This window comes from Ruditapes philippinarum, unplaced genomic scaffold (assembly GCF_026571515.1).
Source record: "Ruditapes philippinarum isolate M1 unplaced genomic scaffold, ASM2657151v2 ctg95_1_1_1_1, whole genome shotgun sequence".
Taxonomy (NCBI): Eukaryota; Metazoa; Mollusca; class Bivalvia; order Venerida; family Veneridae; genus Ruditapes; species Ruditapes philippinarum.
In genome coordinates this window covers 625,314-649,703 of record NW_026858117.1, presented here as the reverse complement: position 1 = coordinate 649,703, position 24,390 = coordinate 625,314, and the positions used below count along the sequence as shown (strand labels likewise).

The following is a 24,390-nucleotide window of genomic DNA, read 5'->3' as shown; positions in this document are numbered from 1 at the left end:
ACAAAAAATCAACTCAAACTTGAGAAAAGTTCTTGGTTAATTAGAAACTCCTTGAATAGTTCTATCATGATTGAATGGAAGTCAGCATTGCTCACAGCATGAATACAATGAAATTTGTAGAAACATATACCTCTAGGGAAAACAAAGGCACATCAATTAAACATCTTTACAATGAATCTTAAAAAAAAAAACAACCTTAGAATTATTACAGGACGGCAACAAATGAGTAACCATGGAAATCATGTGTCTGTGTCAAAATTACATGTGGGTTCCCTGTGACTAATTGACAAAAATTTAAATCAAAGGCTTAAAAATCTTCCATAATTAAGACAAACAGTATAATGATTCATCTATCCTGAGTGTAATCATCAACATCATTTTTAGACTAATACAACTGGATTTTAACTTACACCAAGTCTTCTGAGGTCAATATCTCAAAGTTTACTTTCTAACAATATTACTTAAGCTAGTGATGGGAGCCCCCAAAATTACCCCTTCATGCATAGTTTTGTCATCATCAGGTACATTTAATAGAAAACATTCATTCCATTATTACAAACATACAAAAATCAACCTAAGAATCCTTTTTAAGCAAGCAACCTGCTGAATTCTTAAGTGTAGATGTCCATCTTTTTCAAATTTTTATTATGTCAAGATGTAAATATATTTAAGTTGGTCGACAGATACTGTATGCAGACCAATAGCCTGACTCAATACTGGTGTTAAAGGTTAATTACTTTCCATTCAAGCAGATTATTGATAAATAAAAGACAACTGCAGTCAATCTCTCCTATCTAAAAACATCAAAATAAGCAGTCACTGGTCTGTAGTACAATATACACAATGTTTGGTAATCAAAATAACTGTACATGTACTTAAGTTGTCTTTTTTCTAGCATGTTACACTCATACATGTATAATACTATAGACAGTTTCTGAACATACAGCCTCTAAGCCTTAATGCTACCAAGTTATATGAATTCAATTTCCTAGGCAGGTGAATGATACATGGTATGTTTTATATTATTAGGTCAACATATAATTAATAGAAACAGCATTCTGTTAATATCTATGCTGACTTACCCATACATCTCAGGTAAATTATATTAAATGTTTCCAAATACTACACCCCCCCTCCACCAATATAACAGTAATTATGTTTAAACCATGGATGCCAAATCAACTCAAAGAAACCATAGAGTTTCAGGCTGAAATAAACTAATTATTTAACCCTGGAATTTCTGAATTATTCAAATATTATCAGTTCTGTTTCAAGTTAACAGGTACAATAAAACATTAGATACAACAAATGATAACAATTTCTTTTCTGAGAAAATATATCATGACATTATTTTGTAATATCGATGAATAATTTACAAAAATTCGGTTGGCCACTTTTTCCAACTTATCACACTAAGTATTACTATAAGAGTAAGGTACTAAGGTACTAAATTAGACAATCAGGTTATAAAATTTAATGTATTTCTACATTCACTTATATCTCAGGTATTTGATTGGTCAGAGACTGCCATAGAATGTACATTGACCAATGAAAATTCTGAGACAGAACTCAGTAAACAGTTTTTATCCTCCAAGCCAAAGGTTTTAGTCAATATACAACAATGGTTTTCACCTTGTCCACATATAACAAAGGCCTTTATAAGGCTTCTTCCCAATAGAAATTTCCTTTTTAATCATGCAGTTTTTCCAAAAAATCAAACTTCTACTACCAAATTTGCAATATTAACAATAATTTTACCCAAAATCAAAAGGCTTAAATGGCCTGAGAAAATGCCCTGGACACTGCTAGTTTTCTAGATATATCTGCAGGTTAACATGCATTGGGATCCATAAATTTTTTTTCTAGGTGCTTTTCAGTCAAATGGTGAAAATGTGTCTAGTGCTGAAAATGATGCCCCTTAAGCATGAAATATTCAAAATCTGGAACAAAGTGTTCGAACAAATGGTAACTGTAAAAGCAGGGACACTCAAACAAACATTTAAAATCATATCCCATCTCCATGAGATATTCATAATACTAATCCATGACTGACTCAAAAACAAATATCCTATAACTTTAAACGAGAAAGAATTACATAAGTTCCAATATTTCTGCAAACAATAACAACACAACTAAACTATTTTATATCTGCATGACTCTTTAACACTCTACTTCAAAGCCAAATAAAAAAGAAAAACTAAATGAAATGTTTCGATAAACAGATATTGTAATGTAATCTACAAAGGGATACTAAATCAATCAGCATTTTGTCTCCATTTTTTGGCTATCATATCAAGATGGGATTATCTATGAGAAATTATTAACATCAAATGGATAGAACTTTTCCTACAGGGAATTTCTATTAGCTGTTTGACATTTTGTTAAACTTAGCTATTGATCGAACAGAGTTATAGACCTGCCAATTACTATCCTATTGGTAATAAAGACTGCTATAACCAGATTCCTTATAAGACATTTACAATTGTCATGTGTCCCAGAGTGGCTGATTTTGAAGTTTACAATGATTGCTGCCAGTGTTGTCTATACAAAAACTGTCTGATATATGTCAAAGATACATCATAAATTTGTTCTTGTTATACTGTATAAGGTAAAAGGAAACAAAATATCAAATACTTTGTCTTTCGCAAGCTGCATGCTCATCAATGTGGCAGTGGTCTAACTAGTACAAAAATATAAGTGTGTGCGAGGTTTTACACTCTCAGTAAGTCTGACATTAATAAATTATACAATACATAACTAAACAGGGAACACATACCTTCATATGGGTATATTTGGAAACACTGCATGAAGGGCAGGAATTTTATATAACCTTCAAAGCAGATAATCAAATATAATCTAAATGTACAAAATAATGCAGAATAATGTCACCAGTCATAAATACAAAGTATAAACTTATTTTTCAGTACAGTGGGAACATCCCTGAAAGATCCCATGGCAGTCTCAGTACCGGTACATTTTAAGACTTAACAACAGGGTTATATAATTCAAATGATCTTGTTAAAACAATGTGTTCTTCCCAATTTTAACCACTGATAACATGAGATAATCATGGTAAAATTGTTCTTATAAAAAAATATAACTTAAGTTGGCAAGTAAATTAATATCATTAAACAAGCATAATGGTAGTCAGAATTGGTTTCATCAAAATCCTTCCTGTGGTTTATGAGTTGATATATAAATCCATTTAGTAACCTTTATCTTTCTATAAAAGCAATGAGCATGTACTACATAACCTGAATAATTTTCAGACCTTTTTTCATTATAAGCCTTAAATCTGTTTTTCTTCTCCAGTGACCTTGAAATTTGTTTTTGTGTGTGTTTTTTCCATGCCCTTCTCTAAACAACACAATATTTTTGCAAAACGGGAATAAAAATCTGTTGAAATGAATTGAATTTCAGGAGAAAACTGTTTGATTTAAAGAATTACCTTTGGGGGCAGCTTCCCTATTTTGATAGAAAGAAAAATGCCTGGACTTTAACGTACCTGTGCAATACAAGATGAACTTACTTCTTACATTCAAGAGACAATAAAAAATAAACTGTTAATTTAAAATAGTCTACTACACTGTATCAACATTTGGATTTTTACTTAAATACTCCTTTGAAAAATCTATCTACATTTAGTTTAGTAGCTTAACCTTTTTGCTGCATTTACAGGACAGTTATTTGGTAATAAAAACCTCTAAATGCAACTCTACTATTGAACCATTATACAGTTTAACTTGGAAAAACACATATTAGAAATTAAATGCTCAGGAATTTGTAGTGTGAGATTAAACAAAATATACACAAAGAACACAGTCATTTATAAAACTTGCAAACTGACTATAAGAAGGCAAATTACCTAACACTAGACTAGAATTTGTCCTTCCATTTCACCATATTACTTCAATCAGATCATGACACTAAATCAACATTGACTTTTTCCAGACAGACAAATAACATGTTTGTAAAAGCTTAAATAATTACAAACTTCTTAAATATTGACTTGATTCATTCACCTGCCTAATATAATGAATGTTATGATACTAAATTAAGTATCAGATTCACAAATCAAATACATTCCTGTCTCATTCTAAATAGACTTAAACATTACATGACTTTATCTGATTTTGATTCCATCATTATAGACTTCCTTCAAGGTTTCTTGGAATATACTTCAGCTTTGGGACTGTAAATAGGGTGACCCGGGTTTGATTCCCGGATGGCACAGATCATTTTCGTTTTGATTGATCATGAAATCTTTTCTAACGTCATTCACACTGTACGTCTGGTCTGGCATGTACAGAAGTTTTAATACCTTGTGGAAGTGAAGGCAACAAGTACTGGTAAACTGCTTGTCAATGACAACCTGCCCAGGAACAATGAGGTGGCTGAACTGTGCTCTGGTAAATTCAATGTGGCTGTAACTGCCCTGATCCGGAGTGAAAACTACCAACACACCACCACCCCAACTTCATTCACTTATTGAAATATATATCATTACACTTGCAAACAGTCAGAACTACACAATTTCTGAAATTTCTAGACATTTCTGAAATATAATTCCAAGAAAAAAACATTGTCAATCATAAAGCTCATTTGAACATATTATACAATGTACACTCTCAGTACTTGATATTAGCAAACAAATGATGTAGCATTGTTTTGAGTTGACAAAGGGGAATAATTCAATCAAAATCCATAACAAATTATATTGATTATGAAATATAAGTGATGATATCACACGTAAAAGGGGATTAATATTTCACTCACAAAAGGGTGTAATACATGTAATAGATCACTAAAAAATCATTGATAGTTCCAAAAGTCGTGGAACCCACAATTATAATATGAAAAAAAACATTTTTCAGTGGAAATCTTCAATGACAACAAAGTCATGTTACATCAATGCACAGTTGAGTAGGCTTGATGTACAGTTGAGTAGGCTTATGGAGGGCTACACATCAGATGAGTTAAATGATGCAAAAATACTTACATATTTACCATAGTTTTACAAAACCATATAAAAGACGTTGGTTTTCTGATGCAGTATACTGTTTACATTCATTCAATATAGCCGTCATAAAACGTGAGAAAACTGCAGAATGTTATAAAATTCTAGTCTGAATTCTAGTCAATCAAGATTATCCGCCTTAAAAAAACCTGCAAGAAGGCAGAAATTCCCAGAGGTCAATGACCTCATTATGCTGAAATGAATTTCCTGCTTAATTCCGTAGAATTGAAAAACAGACATTGCAAATTATCTAAGGAGAATTAAGATACAGGAAATATTATATTTAAGTTTCCATGGAACTAAAATTTTATGGTCGTAAAATGTTAAACAAATTAAAAATACAATAACAAATTATTATGTGCTGGTAGAGTATAATTTTGTTGGGCGTATTTACTTATATTTTTTTCAATATGCAAATTGTTGTTATTTTTTTTTGTGTGTGTTACTAATATTTGATAAAAATCAATTATTATCTTTTCTTTCCTTTGTGCAGGCTCTTGTAAGAGAATAAGTGTTATATGGATGTTTCAGAGGCATTCATAATTACATTTCCAGTATGTCAACATGCACACCCCAAATGCATTATGCAAACAGAAGTATTTAAATAGAGCACAATAATATTTCCTTGAATTTCATTGACACTTTCAAAATAATTTCTAGAATTCTTAAATCTTTTAGGCTGCTTGAATGGCAACTGACTTTACCCACGGGACCCGCCGAGTGCAGACCAAGATCAGCTGGCACATATGTTCGGTGTCTGTCTGATCATGGGCTACATGTACGTCGGCGCAATCACACTTGATTATAACGCGACGGGCGCATTGTTTGCTATTCAGACAGAACTTCTTTTAAAATTTTTCCATTTAAATCATTGACAGTTTTATCTAGATTAAAAAACTTACAATTCCATTTGATGTATTTAGGAACAGTAACGAAAAAACTTTGAGCAAATCATAATTATAAAATCGTCTCACAAAAACATAAACACACAAATTTACATAAAGTCTCAGCACCAGAATTGTTTTACTACTGGACCATAAATAACCTGGTCAGAATAATTTGGTTATAAGGACAAACAGAAAACTCTCAATTTGGCATAATTCCAGCACTGACAGATTCAACCATCCAATAACAATAAAACAGTTATGAATAATTGAAACTCTTCAGGGCTTTTAGACAGACAAAACAGATTGACGACCTCTAACCACTTTTCTCACAAACTTGCAAACTGTCAATTAAGTTTCTGTTGGTGAAGTTATATGTTTCAAACATAATCAAATTCTTGTGCATTTTGCATTTTCAGAAGTAATTATGCACACACAAAACATAATCACAAGTCCTGGTAAACTTGCTATTGTTTTCAAGTAAATAAAAATTAAAAATCTTAAAAAAACCCCCAAGTAATCTTTAAATAGTTTAAAATTTGGGTTAAAAAAATTTCCAAAAATTATCCAATTTTTCTTTGGGCGGTATTTTGCCCCAAGAAACATATTTTCCGAGTTTAACTCTACCAATTACATATACAGAAGGGCTAATTCTCACAGTCTTATTCTTCAGTCTCACAGAAAAGGCAACACATTTATTTTTTTGAGGGGTAAAAGACAAACATTTTTTTTTTGTACAGCGCAATTATTAATAAAAACAAAAAATATCTTGATAAACTTCACTGAAAATTGTATAAAATTATACACAAAAAAGTTCATTTTTTTACAGTTGTATGCTGAAAAGAAAAATAACCTACCATAAAACAAAGTACATGTGTAAATGGTTGACAATGAAAAACTTGTCAGACAAACACATTTCTAGATTTTACTAAGAGACCTAAACAGTCTTAGAATGCTATTGTCTTCAGAAAAAATATCCTATTATTTGAGTTTATGACAAAATTTTCCCAAAAAAAAAATTTTTTTAAGGTCGGGAAACAAATCTCTAAAATTTTGTCCATCATTTTCCCAATAAATTGGTTTTAGCTATAAAGTAGTTTTGTCAAGTAAAAAACTTTCTTTTTTTTCTTTTTTAACTTTAAATTTTTACATAGAAAATGTTTGGGGCCCTTTTGACTTCTAAATCCTATTTGCAGAAAAAAACATGTTTTTGGTAGAAACCCCAACCAACCAAACCCTGCGGGAAAAACCCCCAAAGGCACCCAACCCATCCATTTTTTTTTTCCCAAAGGATTTTTAAAAACAACGTAATAAAACTGAGAAAAAGGTGGGTGTTCCCTTTTTCCTTCACAAGACCTCAATAAAAATCAAAAATTGACTCGTCAAGTAAAGATGGGACTTTGAAAAATTCGAATTCATGGACTGTTATCATTAGTGTTCGTGACTTTTCAACCCGCCTTGTTGTAATATTATAGACCTCTCCATCCAAAACGAATGGCCTAAGTACTTCAAAATTCTTGAACAATGAGTTTCCTGATTTTTCTGTCGAAATATGCTGAAAACTGACAAAACCACGAGTGTTTCTAGGAGATACAAAAATTTCACATTGATAAAACTTGATAATCGTGATGCGCAGAATTTCTTATCCATCCTGAAACACATTTGGATTTAAAAACAGTTAGTCAATGAACCGACACATGTAGCTGGACAACATTTTAGATGTAGTCATAACAAGAGAAAATGAAAATGTAGTATTTGATATTTAAAATAACTGATCCTGGATTTAAAACTTTCAAACGGAAAAGTAACACGTGACCATTTTGCTATCTAATGAAAGTTAATGTTTTCGAAACCACCACCTATTCGTAAAACAGTCACATACAGAAATCTCGTGATATAAACATTTTGAAGATTCAAAGCAGATATTAGATCATCTGAACTTTTTGGTCCTAAACCAGACAGCATGGAGAAGCAATCAGAGAAATATCACAACTGTCCTTTCATCTTTGTTAGACAAACATGCACCTGAGAAAACAAAAAACAATTGTTCTCAGACCCAATGCCCGTGGTTCAATCAAGAAATACATGACGAGAAACACATTAAACGTAAACTTGAAAGAAAATGGCAGGAATCAAAATTAACTGTAGATCATGAAATATACAGAAAGTTTTAGTGCTTAGTTGTAAATGATGTAATTGAAAGATCTCGTGAACATATTAACAAAGACAAAATAAAATCGTGTGGTAATGATCAAAAAACAAATTTTCAAAAGTAACAAATCATCTCCTCGGAAACAAACCTGAAGTTAAGCTCCCATCACACACTTCTGCTAAAGAAACTAGCTCAAGATTTTAGTGATTTTCTTTGAAAACAAAATTGAAAAAATCAGATCTGACATAGCATCTAAAAATGAATGTAATACAACAAATGAATCTAATTCAACTCAAATACAAAAGCCTAAAGAAACATTCAGTGAATTTGAAGTTATTACAGAAGAGCAAGTTCTTAAGCTCATATCAAAGTCAATCTACTAAATCATGTGAACTAGATCCGATACCGACTTGGCTCCTAAAAGAATGCAAAACTTGAAGTATCACCATATCTAACGCACATGGTTTCAACTTATCATTTTAACACCGCCGACGTACCTCCACACAATAAGACTTCGACAATCAGACCACTATTAAAGAAAGACAATTTGGATCAAGAAATTATTGAAAAAACTTTAGACCAGTTGCAAAATGAAACATATGAATTAAAAACTTTAGAATTTTGCGCGGGACTGTCAGTTTGATATTTTTTTTCTCAACACTAACTTTTCTACATAAACCCAAAAAAAATTCTGCTACAGGAAATTTTTCTTTCCAAAAAACTGCATTTAACAAAGTGCAAAAAGGAACTTTTCCCCAACCCTTTTGAAAAAAGGCAAAGTTACAATTTTAGTAATCTGGGATTTTTTCTGTTTGGCCCTTTGAAAACGATTGACCACAACACTCTTTTTTAAATTTCAACTCAAAATGTAAATTTTGGGTTTTTTAAACTGGAAAAATGCTGGGTTGGTGTAGATCTTTTTCCTCAGGGGGCCCGCTACAAACTTTTTGGGTATTGTTTGGAGAACTATCTAAACCCCGGTGAAATATAAACATACATTTGCCCCCTCGGGGTTTCGTTTTTAGGAAAAAAAATTTTAAAAAAAATTTTTCCAAAAAACCTGCCCGGCGAAATTTTTTCGAAAACAGGGGTTCTGCCAATGTACTTCTAGGGCTGACTTTCCCTAAAATATACATTTTTTTTTCCAAAACCTTTTTGGACAAAACCCCAAAATTGAACTTGTATTTGATTTTTTGTCTAAAAACGCTTAAAAAAAAATTTTAACATTCTGGATGAACACCCAACTTTTCCTAAAACGGGAAATTCGGGGACAAAACAAAACTTATAGTTTTTTTGGTCGGGTAAAAATACAGTCGGGGAAAAATTTTAACCCTGTCAATTGGAAAGCTGAAATCAAAAAAAATTTCCACAAGTGTAAGGTTTTTTGGGTTTTCCCCTTGAAAAAAAGGGTTTAATAGGGAACCCATATGTTAGTCCGTGTGCAGATTTTTCCGTATGCCCAAAATAAGTTTAAAGATAGGAAACGTATTCGAAAAAATATATTCAAACGAAGAAGCTACAAAAACTACTCGTTAAACTCTCTCGTGACATCAAGACTGGATTATTGCAAATGCTCTTCTATATGGTATACCTCAACAAAACCAATGAAAAAAACTTCAACTTGTTCAAAATACTTTCAGCCCGTGTGGATTAAACGTACATCTAGGAAAAGATCATATTACACCAGTGGTGAAGATCTTCATTGGCTGCCAATCGAATATAGAGTGAATTACAAGATCTTATTACATACTTTCAAGTGCAACTGAAAACAACAATCTCCCATCATTATATGCAGGAAATGATTCAAGTTTATTCCACTTCCCGAAATCTGCGCTCTTCAAATCCACCTGTACGATTAGTGGCAACCAAAAAACTAAACTGAAATTTGGTGAAAGGAGTTTTTCGGACATCAGCTCCTAAGCAAATGGAATTCCCCCTACCAAAGGTCAATCTAAAAAACTGAAAACACAGTAAATTTTCCAAAAGGGGGTTTTAATTTTTCAAGAATATTTTGTTTTAAGGTTTTGGGGGGCCGGGCCCCTTTCCTCCTGTGGGATATTTGTGAGTAAAATCCTGGGGGCCCTCCCTTTGGCCCCGGGGGGGAGGTACCCCTAAACCCCCCTCGGAAACGGCCCTTTTGGTGAGCATCCCTCATGTTTACCCGGGTTTCCCGTTAGGTTCAATATTCTTTTTAGTCTGTTTGTTCCTGTTTTCCCTTTTCTTTTTTTTAATTTGGGTTCAAAATTTTTTTGTTGAAAAAGTTTTTACAACAAAAAATAAAATCATCTATGCTTTAAAAAATTTTTAGCTTTTAAATTTTAAAATTTATAAAATTTATTTTAAAAGGCACATTATTTTTTAAACATTTATATTTTTAAAAGAAAATTTTTAATGTTTTTACAAAAAAATTGTAAAGGGGATTTTTTTAAGGATCTTTAAGTTTTTTGTTTTAAAATATGTAAAAAAATAATTCCAAAATTTTTTATATTTTTTAATTATTTTAATCAAAATTTTTAAATTTTTGTTAAATAATCCGGGTTTCTTTAACTTTGTTTTAGCAATTAAATTGGGATTTTAAACCCGCCTTTGAACTTTTTTAAATAAAAAGGGGCGCAAATTAAAGTGGTTTTTAAATTATATTTTATCTTTGGGTTTAAATTTGATTTTTTTTTTTAAACCCAGCCCCACCTGGGGGCCTTTTAAACCCACTTTAAAATTTTTTTAAACTAAAAATTATCACCCTGGGGATTTTTATTTAAGTTTCAACATTTTTTAAAGGGTAAATTTTACATTCAGAACTTTGAAAAATGAGGGTTAAATTCAAAACCCAAAAACCTCAAACCTTTGACCCCCTTTTTAAAGCTCTCAAAAAAAAATTAAAATGTATGCTCTCAATATTTTTTTGTTTTAGGGACCCCTGTTTTCCCTTTTCATAGCTTTGAAGAACCAACCCCTGAAAGGGCCAAAACCTAACCAAAGTGTAAAAAATCCCCAAATTTGTTTTGTTTTTAATTTTCAGGCTAAAAGTGAACCCCTTTTTTTAATTAAATTTTTAATTACATTAATGGCCCAAAAATTCAAATTGGGGCATATAAATTTAAATAAAAAAAAAAGTAAAAAATTTTTTTTTTTTACTTTGGGGTTCCCCACCCTTTTTTGATTTTTTCCCCCAAACTAGTTGATCCCCGGAAAAGCAGTTTTTTTTTTATACACAGGTCCCATGTTTTTAAAAAACTTTTTATAGTGTCAATTGTTTTTATTTGAACAATTATTTGTTTAAGTTGTTTGATATAATAGACCTATACCCAGCTGTACTAAAAATAGAGTTTCCTGTTCAATACCTTATTAGATATTAACACTTTTAAAACAAATAAACAAATATATCAATTCTGCAAAAGAAACGATGTATTGGACAGGTTCATTTAAAGTTTTCAAAGAGTGAATATGAAAGATTGGTCAATAATAAAAATTAATACACTAGCAAAAGTAAACTTTCTGAACAATGCCACCATTTAGAACTCTAGTCTCGTCTATTTACACAGTTGAAAATTGTCAATTTGAATTATTTACAGATATCTTGAAATTCACAGGCCCACAAGAGAAATATCATGTTGCATGCACTTGGTGCAAATTGATTTTTCAAGCTTTTGACAGTTACTAACAATTTCCTCCATAATTTCTAGCTGAAACATTATACGTATGTAATAAATTTGTTTGCACACTGAAATTTCTCAAAATATACAAAACATCATTCGGTTCAAATACTTGTACATTAATTCTCAATATTCTATATACTTATTACAAATAATTATATTTTTAGTTCAATTGCAAACTGAAGTTAGAATTCCTCAAAATGCAATAAACCATAACATGTATAATAAAAACCTCTTTCACCCTTACCATGCAATATTATCTTAAATGGACTTTTTCTTATTTCAATCTGGACAAAACAATTCATCATTTTTAGGGAAAATTTTAAAATAAGTACTGACTGAAAAATGACCTGAATGTAATGAAATACCTGCTTATTTTGGCATGTGCTGGTCACGTAGGTATAATTTATTGTTGCCAACTTGCAAGCAGGGTAAGCTCAAATATTTCTAGAATATAATCAATACAGTTATACTATGACAATTAATATAAATGTCATATCATAAAAACTGAAACTCGATCTTACAATTTTAGAAAATATCAAATTTTTTTCAAGCTTTTTTTTCGTTACAGTATTAAAATGACATTTCATAAATATATACATATCATTTTCTATATTATTAAATTTTTATAGTAACAGTTGATGCAATATTTCAAAATTAATATTCTGTTATTAAAATTTTAACGTTTACGTTGTATGATGCAAAAGAAAATATCAGATGCAAATAATTATAATCGTAACAAATTTTGTCTAAATTTAAATGAGATCATTATTAAAATTTATTTTAGGAAATGAAATTCACATATCAAATTTAATAATATAAAGCAGGTCATAAAGTACATGTGACCTAACTCACAAATTATTAAAACTATAATAATTCTGATATCTCTGTACCAAGAAAGACCTCTTTGTATATTATAACACATCATAAAATTTCATTAAAATTTCTCAATATTTCAAACTATAAATGTCAGTCACACTGTATATGAAAACATATTAAGGGAAAAAGGAAGTTTAAATCATTTCTCACTTGATCCCACTTGTTTTTAGATACGTCAATGTCTTCATAACTGAAATTCAAGTTGTTTTTGTATTGATTGTACTTTTTGCCAAGCACTTGCTCTTTTTTTGAAATTGTCCATTGTTAATAATATTATCTTTTTTTTATATATATTGTTTAGCTTTCACATAACACCTGAATACAGTAAAGTTCATAATTATGGTGACTTTCCAGCTTTACTGGTGGAGAAATGGGGACAATCGAGCATCTGAGTAGAACCACCTACTATTAAAGCTGGATACCTTTTTTACATGAAAAAACTTGAAGACGCTGGCTTGGCTCAAACCTTATAAGCAGTAAGAAGCAAGTGGTTTGATGTCAAAGAGCATAACCCCTCGGCCAGTATACGCCCCATAATTATATATTCTTGTATTTTATTATCTCACATGTGGCAGCAGTTAACATGAAAGTCTGTCTATTTTTGAACGAGTTATTATTATTATTTCCCCTCTATTTCTTTATGCTGAAATCTTTATCTATAACCACAACAACTGCACGGTCTGACTTTTGATATATATCTTGAAACAACATTCATGCAATGTAAGAACCAATGCAAATGTTGCGCATAATTCAATTATAGATTCTGGAAGATATGAATAGAGATTTTTTTAAGTATTTACTTTTCATTTGTATTTGTTTTAACCTAAATAACTCAGATGTCCAAAAAGTAATATCTAATAACTTGAAACTAAATAGACCCCAATATTTAATATGTGATAGAGTGGTCATATTATATGCCTGATCACTATAAGAAATAACCTGGGTCCCAAGTTTGAAACCAAGCTACTCTACATCATGTATCTACAAAATAATCAGTTGTTCAGATGAGAGACTTAAAGGTTTATTGGTGCTTTAAATGGAAACTACAATGTATGTGTTTACCTATATGCATAATCCCTGTATCTTATTTAAATCCATAAAATATCCCAATGTCTCCAAGAGGTGAGTCAACCATGGATGCAATTAAAACATCAGCTGTTCAGATGAATGTACTCAATTTGAGAGTGAACAGAAACAAAGCAGATAGCTCACAAAGGCGGTACAATTCAATGTAAATTCATGTAGTTAATGAACCTGAACCTGAAAACTATTGTGAAGATAGATCTAAACAAGGAATATTTTAAGATCAATTGGGGTTAAATTCAACAAAATCATGCTTAGTTATGGCTCTTGCATAATTAATTTCAGTTATAATGCAGAACATAGGTGTTCGGCGCGTTGATTGGTCACTACCCCAGGGCCCCCCTCACTCACTCTACAAAGTGAATATATATTATATATATATATATATATTTTTGTGGGAAATGAAGGTAATTGAATTAAAAGCATGCACCAAATATTAAAACATGTTTCAAATGAAAAATGCTAAATTTTACACGGTTTTGAGAGGTAGGAGGGTTGTAGAGTGGGTGAGGGGGGCGCGGGGGTAGTGACCAATCAACGCACCGAACACCTAAATTTTCATTGGTTCCACTTAAAATGAAACTGTACCATTTTTAATCAGTGACAAACCTTACTGTCTAAGACTTCATGCAAAATCAAATGAATCATGATTATATTGGTGAAGAGTTAAATGTCTGCCTTTACAGGCATACAAATTTTGGTGTGAAACATGTAATTCTCACAGTCAGTCTATCTCATAACAGCTTATAGAAATTATCATTATAAAATCATTGTCCACAGGGAATCTTACAAACTGTAGGCAGACTCTATAATAATATAACAGTTAAATGAGCCATTGCTATGATTCATCCATCAATCCAAGAACATTGACAATTGAAACACAGACATGCAAAAACTAAATATTTATTGGAATGCACGCTTGGTTAGTGTCACTGAGAACTGTGCAGAACAGTTCTGTACTCAATTTTAATCAAGTAAGAAATCAGAAATTCCAGGTATAAGACGGGAATAAAACATGCAATATTACACCACCACTGTAATTATTTAATCAAGAATGTATTTCTAACTGAAATTAAAGGATTCTAATTTCCTGTGGCCTACAAAATTCTCTCCGCATAAACAACTGAACAGTTTTGCATGTATGGCAATTTCAATAATAATAGAGAGTATATGTTCACTAAATATACAGAGAAAATTTCAATATTAATGATCCTGACATACATATGAGCGTAACTCAGTAACTCATGCCATATTACAGGAGTCTGTAAATAAACTCATTTTATTGAGTACATGTACATGTGTACATAAATAATTTTAGCTTTTTATCTCGAAATTTAATGTATGGTGTACATGTCCAGACAATTATTCCTTTGGTTCTGCCAGAAACAATGCATTTATGTCATCATACTTAAAGTTCAAAATAGTAAATGTACTAAATATTGATCAATCGTCAGCTGAGATCTAGTCATACTGTTGTCAGACATGAATGGATGTTCATGCAGTCACTTGAATTATATGATATCATCATGTCCCATGTACATGTCCTAAAGCACTTACAATATATTTTGTGTGATACATGTAGTATAAGGTGGAAGCACCTGGCACAGTAATTTCCTGATAGTGCCGTATTAAAGACTGCATGATATTGCTCAAAATAATTTTTGATTTAATATTCATGAAAAAAAACTTTCATTTGTTTTGCCAATTGTTGCAAACAACATTTCTGACTGAGTAAAAAATGTACTTGTTATTTCATTTTGCTTATATACAATATCATGACATTACTGTTTACTTTTCAATTTTCAATATTTTTTAATTATAAAAGTGCAAACTGCCTTTTGTCAAAATCAATACAATATCACCCAGCAATAATATATATTAGTTATAATATCTTGCTCGAATAAGAAGCAATGAGCCAAGGTTTTCTTCTTGTAGAAATCAATAAATATTTGCTTAGGTAGTGGTCAGAAAGGAGTAATCATTTCACAGCTGATCAACAATTTATGACACTAAAACTGATCACAGACAATGCTGGAATGAACGAGAAGCTGTAGTTTACATGAGCATGTAAATGATGGAACATCACAGAAAATTAACACAAGCATGAACAGTCATGTTATACATAAATTTCAGCATAATTAATTATCAATTCAAGGCCCATGATTCCCCATAAATTTTTTATTTTTATTTCTCAAAAGTTCTTTTTTAATTTTTGTTGAACTTTTATAGTTTCAAAAAAGATACTCATTCAATGGCCAAATTGGCTCAGTACCTGAATCTTCTGTCGCTGCTTTTTTTTGCAGTTAGAACAGTTATAGTGATTAGTACATGTATTCTGTATAGACATCAAAATACTTCTATGTTTACATTTTGCTATTTTATGACTGATAATTTCACATTTAACACTACATTCTTTAGGTAATAAACATTTAACATTCTCTAAAACCATTTTAACGATATAATATTAAGCATACCCTTTCAAAAGAAGGAGAAAATTATTTGTTTATGAGGCATTATGTGCCTTTAAAGATATTTAAATAAAAAAAGTATTTCTTAATAATGAAAACATTGACTAGAATACAGAACTCAACTTATATTCTGGCAATATTACTCTATCATTTATCTACAGCTTATATTGATTTATTTCAGAAAATAAAACATAATATATGGTAGGCCTTTTTCCCCCTTATACATGTATATTTATTTACTAAGATTAAGCATAAAATTCCCAATTATCAGTCTATATTAATGTTGTTACTGATCTTCTTTGAAATAATAATTTTGTTCAAAAGGGAATCTCCTATAAGAACTTAAAAACAAAAGTAAGCAAAAGAGATTTTTCTTTTATACAATATGTGTTCAGCAGTTTCTTTAATGTACTCTAGAATTGGCATATTCTGTACCAGTGTTGCAGGTAAGAAAATAGACCTAAATTATATTAAAAAGATCTGTAAATACCAATATAAGTGAGGGCAGAGAACATAAATGTTACAGCAGACAAATATAATGTAATGATTTTAAAATATAGGATATGATCATCTTATGTTTTCAAGGAAACATGACAAACATCAAGGAAATTTAGAAATAATAGTCCTGAAACTTGTGAAACAAGTCTTCTTTTACACAAGCATTGTTATTGTATTATGGAATTCTCCAGACTGAATTTACTGAATATATCTAATCTTAAAGGTCTTCGAATCTGTCTTACACTAGACACAATAACAATACATCATTTCACAAAGTTTCTTTTTCATTTTCATCAGATATCATTAATAAACATTGAATGTATATATTATAATTTCAAATAAATGTTTGGAAAAAATCATGAAAAATTGAAAATCCCTTTTGATTACGTGATACACTAGTCAGTCTGTCTGTAACATAGCATATAGTATCAATAAAACACTCCAAAATGTAAATATTCCAAGAAAAATTGCATCTACAGCAAATACAAGCCCATGTCTGATTGCATATTTCCTAATCTTTTGACAAAAAAACCATAGATTCTTGATTAAAGCAGCTTACAACCATCCTCATTCTATTAACATTAAAAATCATTTTAAAGATTGGGATTATGTTAAAACAAATGAAAGAATTTTGTAAATTTTCACCTTCAAAATATCATATTAGCAATATCCTTCAAGAACTTTCTCATAAATAAAATACTGCTACATTCTAAATTGATATGAATCAAACTGACTCTGAACAACTGCATTACGTGACATTGTACTATGTAGCAATAAAAACTCAAATCTTATAATAATTCGAAGGTTACAGTTAACTTTCAGTACTTCATGTAGTATGTACTTTACTGTGGCACATTTTAAAACAATCTTAAATCAAAACATGAATATGCTTAGTATATGTATAGAACATAAAATCTATCTTTTTTCACATTTCTATTGTTGCATGGGTCACTCCTGAGCTAAAACCTATTTCTCAAAGTCATATGTTTTTATAAATAATAACTTGCAAAGAACTTGTAACACTCTACCACTGTACAGCCAAGTCCAATTAATTAGTTTTGTCCAAGTGACATCAAAACAATCTTGGTGTGCCAGAGAATAAATCAATAATGACATTTAATTAGAGATAAACTACATAGAATCAAGGACTATGTAATAATATGTTCATCTGTTGATTATTGCTAGAAATTTGCTTGACTGCCACCAATATAGGACTCGGGCAAGCCTTCAAACTTATAATACTGTGCAGTCTGACACAAATTGTAAAGCAAAACACAATCATAATAGCATCTTTTAATGCTCAACTTATGTAATATTTTGATCCCAAACCCAGTGAACTAACATGAAACCTTAAAGGTTCCAAAATAGACAAGTCCTGTTTACAGAAATCTGGCAATTAAATCACAGGAACATGAAATTCTATCAAATAACCAATATTAATGATAATATCCAAAAATACCCCTTATATACTGTGCTTTTTTATATCATATGGGGCTATATTTTGCATATTATCGTTAATATTGATAGAATTTCAAGTTCCTGAGATTAAATTGAGTGAAGGATAATTAGATATCATATGAATTTTGTAAGAATCAAGATACATGTAATAACTTTGCCATCACTAATTTCATTTTAGGTAACATCTATCTTCAATTTCTAACTATGCTAATAATAGTAATTATTATTAGACAACATTACCAGATTACCAAATATATTATTGAGAAGATGACAAGAAATTATTACAATAATGTCAATACATTGCAATATGCCTGTTCATCTGTTTTCAGTTGAACATCGATAAATTACTCCTTCTTGAAGCTTTAAAGGAAAAATTATTGTGACAGGTATGTAATGTGATTAATAAAACTTGATACCTGGCCTGTATGTACCCATGTCACGACAAAACAATATATATCACTTCCCCTGTCACTTTCACATAACATTTCTAATTATGTACATATGTCATGTCAAAGGTCAGTGAAACTGAAACGACCAATCAAAAGTTCAATTCCAAGCGCCTATTGGATTCTGAAACTCTCTCTTGGGTCAAATGACACTAAATTGTGTGAATTTCTCCATAATATAAGTTTTGACATTTGAACATGTTTATTCTACCATTCCTTCTAGGTCAACAATAAATTTATAAATGTGTTTATAAACAGAAGTCAAAATAGAGGAGCCGGTCGTAGATTTAATAATTTCAAAAATATTTATTGATAGTAGTTTAATTGAGTTTTCAGAAACAAAATCGTAGGCATATGTCAAACCAACATGAATTTCTAATACACTCAAGGCCTACAGTATCATAGAAAGACTAATGCATGAAGCCAACTTGCAATGGATTGATTGTCATAACCGATGAAGCTTTGACAATGATAATTTAGTACCATATATCCACGGACGTACGTCAATGCGGACCGTGGGGCAGGGCGGACCGTACCAGCGCGGACCGTATATTTGGACAGGGCGGACCATATTTTGGGACAGAGCGGACCGTGACTCGAGACGAGGCGGACCATGTATATTTTCAAATTAAATATTGCTATTTAATTTTCTATTATATATATTTCGGCATCATTATCATCCTAAACATGTCGTATATATATAAGCATTTTCATATTGAAAAGAATGTAAACATCCATCTAATACTAGTTAGATCTACATATGTATGTATTAATCATGTGCACACGACCAGAGACATAGATAACTTTGTCTCTGACACGACATAAGGCAGATTGTGGATTAATCTAACTTTATATTTAATATTATAGATATTGACCCATATACAATTATATGTGTATATTTAATATTATAGATATTGACCCATATACAATTATATGTGTAAGCTAATATGGGAATGGTTTGAGAGAAAAAACTCATATATAAAACATGTTTTCAATTTGCGCTAATTTTAATATAAACTTGAAACAATTAACTTAATTGTAATATTTTTTATATACATTGTATACCATTCATAACATTTTAGCTGTAAAGAGGAATTTAGATTATTGATTTAAGGCGACAACAGACACTTTCCGTGGTACTCGCATAAATGTCATTTAAACCAATTTATTTTAGTAATAATTGTTATTTATTTAATCTTTGTGCATTAAATGTCGTTGATCATCATAAAAAAAAACATATTTGAAAAAAAATGCCTTTGTAAATGATTGATTTTTAATAAAAATCCTAATTTTAAATCGTCATATCAAAGTCATTTTTTATTTTTTTGTCATCAAACTTTTGGAAAATAAACATACTTATAACATCTGGGGAATCGTGTCTCAAATTTTTTCTATCTTTTCTGAAAAAATATTACGTAACGTCAAACATTTTATGCGACTTTTTTCACCATACATATTAATATTTCTGTTCACTACAACTGAAATGATACGTTATTGTGCCAAAACCTGTTTTAACATTCTACAACGTCGTCTTTTATTCTCTTGTAAATAATGCCATTATATTTGCTTTAAACATGATAATGTATTTTACCTAGGTTAAGGTAATCCTTGCTAATCAGGTCATGCAAGATCTTATCTTGAATGATAATCGATCTTTTAAAACGTTTTTATAGGCGCGATAGGGCTCCGATTTACAATTCTCAATTTCTTAGCAGTTTTTATTTTTCGATTAGCGATGGTTACCTTACTTTTAATATTTTGTTTAAATACATTGTAATTTTACTATTTGATTTTAGTCTTAGACTAACTGTATAGGTCTTGAATATGTTTATCATTGATATAATGTCTCTTAATATTCTTAAATAGAATGGTCGTATGCATATTTTATGTGAATATGTGTAAATATGTATAGAAATGTATGTATACGAATGAGACAAAAATAAAGTATGAATATATATTACGTAATTAAAGATAATTAAGTCGCTGATTGAGCAAACAAAAATCCCTGACACGGTTCCCTCCGTAAATGAATTCCGTTTCATGTGCTTTAAACCGCATGTTAATTGCTTGATTATTAAAAAAGTTATGCCGATTCAAAGTTAGTCCGACCCGCATCAAACGAAGTTTCATAAATCGGCTGTTCTCTCTCGGACCCCTACGTTTCACGCTAAATAATTGCATAATACACAAATATCGCACCAGAGAGGGTCATAAGTTGCGGTAACATACTCTAACAACATTTTATGACCCAGTGACACCTGACCAATTAAAAAGTTGCTGTTTAATATCAGTTTATAACAGAAATTTCTTCAAATCTTAACGTGATTTACCGTCCGTCTGGTATCGGTCGCACATGTCACGTGACTTTCGGTAAAATTTGAGGCACTCGGTGGGGGAAATGGAACGTATTTGCGCACCGCTAGCGGGGTATTTAATTGTTTCACTTTTGAAGTTTATTATTATTATCATCAGCATTATTATTATATTATACCAGTGTCACTCTGTGTATTCGTTTATGAAATTCCGTTAAAATAACAAAAAAACTGAGCTTCTGACGGTCTTTTAAAGTCAACGGTAGATGTACAAATAAGAACGGGATATTATATATTTTTTCCTCCAAATTCATTATTGATATAAATGCTTCACATATTTTAATAGAAATAAAAGGTATCACTCGATCATTATGATCTGACCTTCTTGACTTCTATTATCATGAATATCATCTATGCATCTAAGCACGGCATAGAGATCCAGTTTCTACTGGGAAATACAATAAATTCCATACTTTGTCCCAGGTTTATTAGTACTGTGTTCGATTTACTGGCGAACAATTTATTCAAAGCATTCACTGATAATATATTTTATTATCTTTTTTTATTGATTCATAGAGAAATAATCACCCTTAGACAACCTAAAATGGTTTAGAAATTTGTCAGGGACACCTTACCACAAGTCATATATAGGCGTTCACATAAAAAATGTTGTCTGTTTTTGTTGTTGTTTTACTTGACATTGTTAGAAAACGAGGTTGAATGTAAAGCAAGCCCTTAATTGAATCCGTACAAAAGTCCATAAACTCAATGTAATATCTATCAGATTAACGGGACAGACAAATTATTTTCACACATTATGGATATTTTAGCAACTATATTTTTAATCAACCCCGTGGTCGTGCGATTTGCCGCTATGCTTAATTATTTATGTTTCATACATTATGTTACGTACATTGGCCGACAATTTCTTATTTTATAAAAAAGGCTAAATAAAAGGTAGACGATATTCGGTATTTGTACGATACATGAATTACGAGTAGTATGGACCAGTATATGGACCGGTAATTCACGCATATATGGAACTACCGATTTCCCTCATTGATGCCTCAATAGGGGGCGGAGCGTTATCGATAATTGTCAGGTTACGCGAATAGCAGATAAAATGGTACAGGTACCGTTTTAAAATGTTTAAAAACACATTTTTTGGATTAACTGCTTCCAAAATTAAATCACGAATGTGATCAGAAAAGATGGATAAATCTACGAAGCAAAAAATCTCATTTTAGGTATTTTCAGTGATAATTGACTCCGTTGTCAATGAAAACGAAGAAATAATTGATGTATACTAATTCACTAAACAGATATCATCTTAATTAAGGCAGAGCACATAAAAACCAATTCTAATATAAACTAACTTGTCAAAGAATCAAATTGAGGAGACTTCAACACAAGTCAACCAAGAGCATGCAGTTAAATTTCATGAAATTATGGCTATAATATTCCAACAAGACATAATATTTTTTATAGCTGCAGGTATTTTTCACACCAATTAGTGTCGTATTTATCAGCTGATAAACATGTAAACATACCCTGAGGGTCAGTGTATTAGACTGTGTTACTGTTCATATCAACATTTCGTTCGGAACGGAAGTTACAAATGTAAATCAGTCAATGACCCACAAAAAGTAGACTGTGTCGCTGTGTTTTGTAAAACGGAAGTTGTAGAAGCAGGGCTGGGAATCAAAACTGCGTCGTATCCTACAAAATGTAAACAAACGCCGCCATCTTGGAGCGAAAAAAGTATGTTTTTGTTTATAACTGTTTTTGTTGGAAATGACTGAAAACAAGATATATGTATTAACACGCTACACTATTTTCCGCTTCGTTCGGTATATGTTGCTTGCACAACTGTTTTGTAAAACAAAAGTTATAGCGAACTTGCAAATCGAAGCGGGGGAGAATTTTTATGAAAATGTGTGGATACGACGCAGTTCATATTGCTTTATCCATCGTTTTTTCCTTCAAATCAATTATATACTCGTTTTCAGAGTTCACCATAAACTTCAAAACATAACTTTACATCATTTACTAAACTTTCATTTAAAAGAGATGTTTATTTTCCAAGAAAATAATTATTTTTACGAAATGATACGACGCAGTTGAAAATAAAATATGATACGACGCAGTTGTATTTTCATTGCAGGCTGAATATTGGTTAAACTATTTTAATTATGTGCTAGGTATATGCTAATAACGTCCAACAACATTTCTTGTTTACAACGTAAGTCAAAAGCAGAGGTCACTCATTGGTTTCATAAAAATGGAAATGTAATACAATTCTATCAAGGCTGCATTTTTCGATCGCATTTTAGTATTAATCATAAGCATCTACAAATTCCGAAAAGCTGTATCAAATGCAATACGAGACATTAAAACACGTGATCGCACACCCATATGACAACGTGTTCAAGTGTTGCCTTAGCATGCTTATAAACTTGTTCCCGTGAGTTTGAAATGTGAGTGATTACTATTTTTGATACAAAATTCAATATTCCAGTGTAACCTCTCCTGGACCCTGTATTAATCAGGAATGACAAAAAACAAAAGAGAAAGAATTACAAATTTTGAAAAGGTCTCTCGCTATCGGGAATGCGCAAATTGCATGCCTTCCTTTGTTACTTGTAATTAGCAATAATTTCCGTCAATTCCGTTATTACGTATGTCTTTTACGTGCCGATTTTATTGTCTTCATTTTCTTAATAATCGATGAGAATAGATGAGCTTTATTATTTGAAACTGAACATTAAATTGTTAAAATTATATTATAAATGGTTAAGCTACAATATACGTATTTTTGCAAGTAGGTTATGCGTTCCGTTTAGTCATTTTATGTTCAGTGCCCTGATTTTGTCGTATTGCGTTTCTTTATCGCCGATGAGGAAAGGTCTACGGAATGTATTTTCTATATTTGCACTTATAATTATCATTCTTCTCCGTCAAAAAACTTTAAATTTTCAAAATCGAGTTACATATGATACAACTACAAATTATTTTGTATAAATGGTGTCCGTTTTGCAAAGGTATTTCACGCTATGCACCGATAAATTTGATGCAGATACATGTATAGGCAGACATGATCTTTCAACAGTATTGAAGCATTATTAAGTTTTCACAATATTGAACAGAAAATTTAGGTCAGATTATCGTATCGAATTTTCAACAGACTAGAGACATGACATCTTAACATACCTTCATACTCAAGTGTGATTTTTATATGATAATGAATTGCCTGAAAACTTAAACAAAAGTTTTCAGAAAATGACTTCACAGAGGATTACCCCCTGTTTACATTGAAAATTTCTCTGCTAGTCATACCGAAATAAGAAATTTAAATTTTATTCTCTTTATAATTAATTCAAATATTTATAATCTTAAAACTTCACGCCAGAAGTTAATAAAAAACTGCTTATTTGTACAGCTGACGTTAACAAATTTTGTTGAAAAAACCGACCGAGGCCGAAGCGTTTATGTTTACTGAATTCAAATCACTTGAACTGAACTGCTATGAATTCGAAAACC

General features: G+C 30.9%; 1 protein-coding gene across 4 annotated transcripts in view; it reads right to left on the bottom strand.

Moving 5' to 3' along the window:
* LOC132752164 (dystrobrevin beta-like) overlaps positions 1–18,661 on the bottom strand; it is an 87,377-nt gene extending 68,716 nt beyond the window's left edge. Inside the window, exon 1 of one of the 4 annotated variants that reach the window (XM_060742457.1) lies at positions 18,509–18,661. In XM_060742457.1, coding sequence (XP_060598440.1) covers positions 18,509–18,527 — 19 coding nt within the window. In that variant the 5' untranslated portion in view covers positions 18,528–18,661. The remainder of the gene's footprint in view (positions 1–18,508) is intronic. The other 3 variants (XM_060742458.1, XM_060742455.1, XM_060742456.1) reach the window with 3 other exon arrangements.
* Between the last annotated feature and the right edge of the window lie 5,729 nt (positions 18,662–24,390).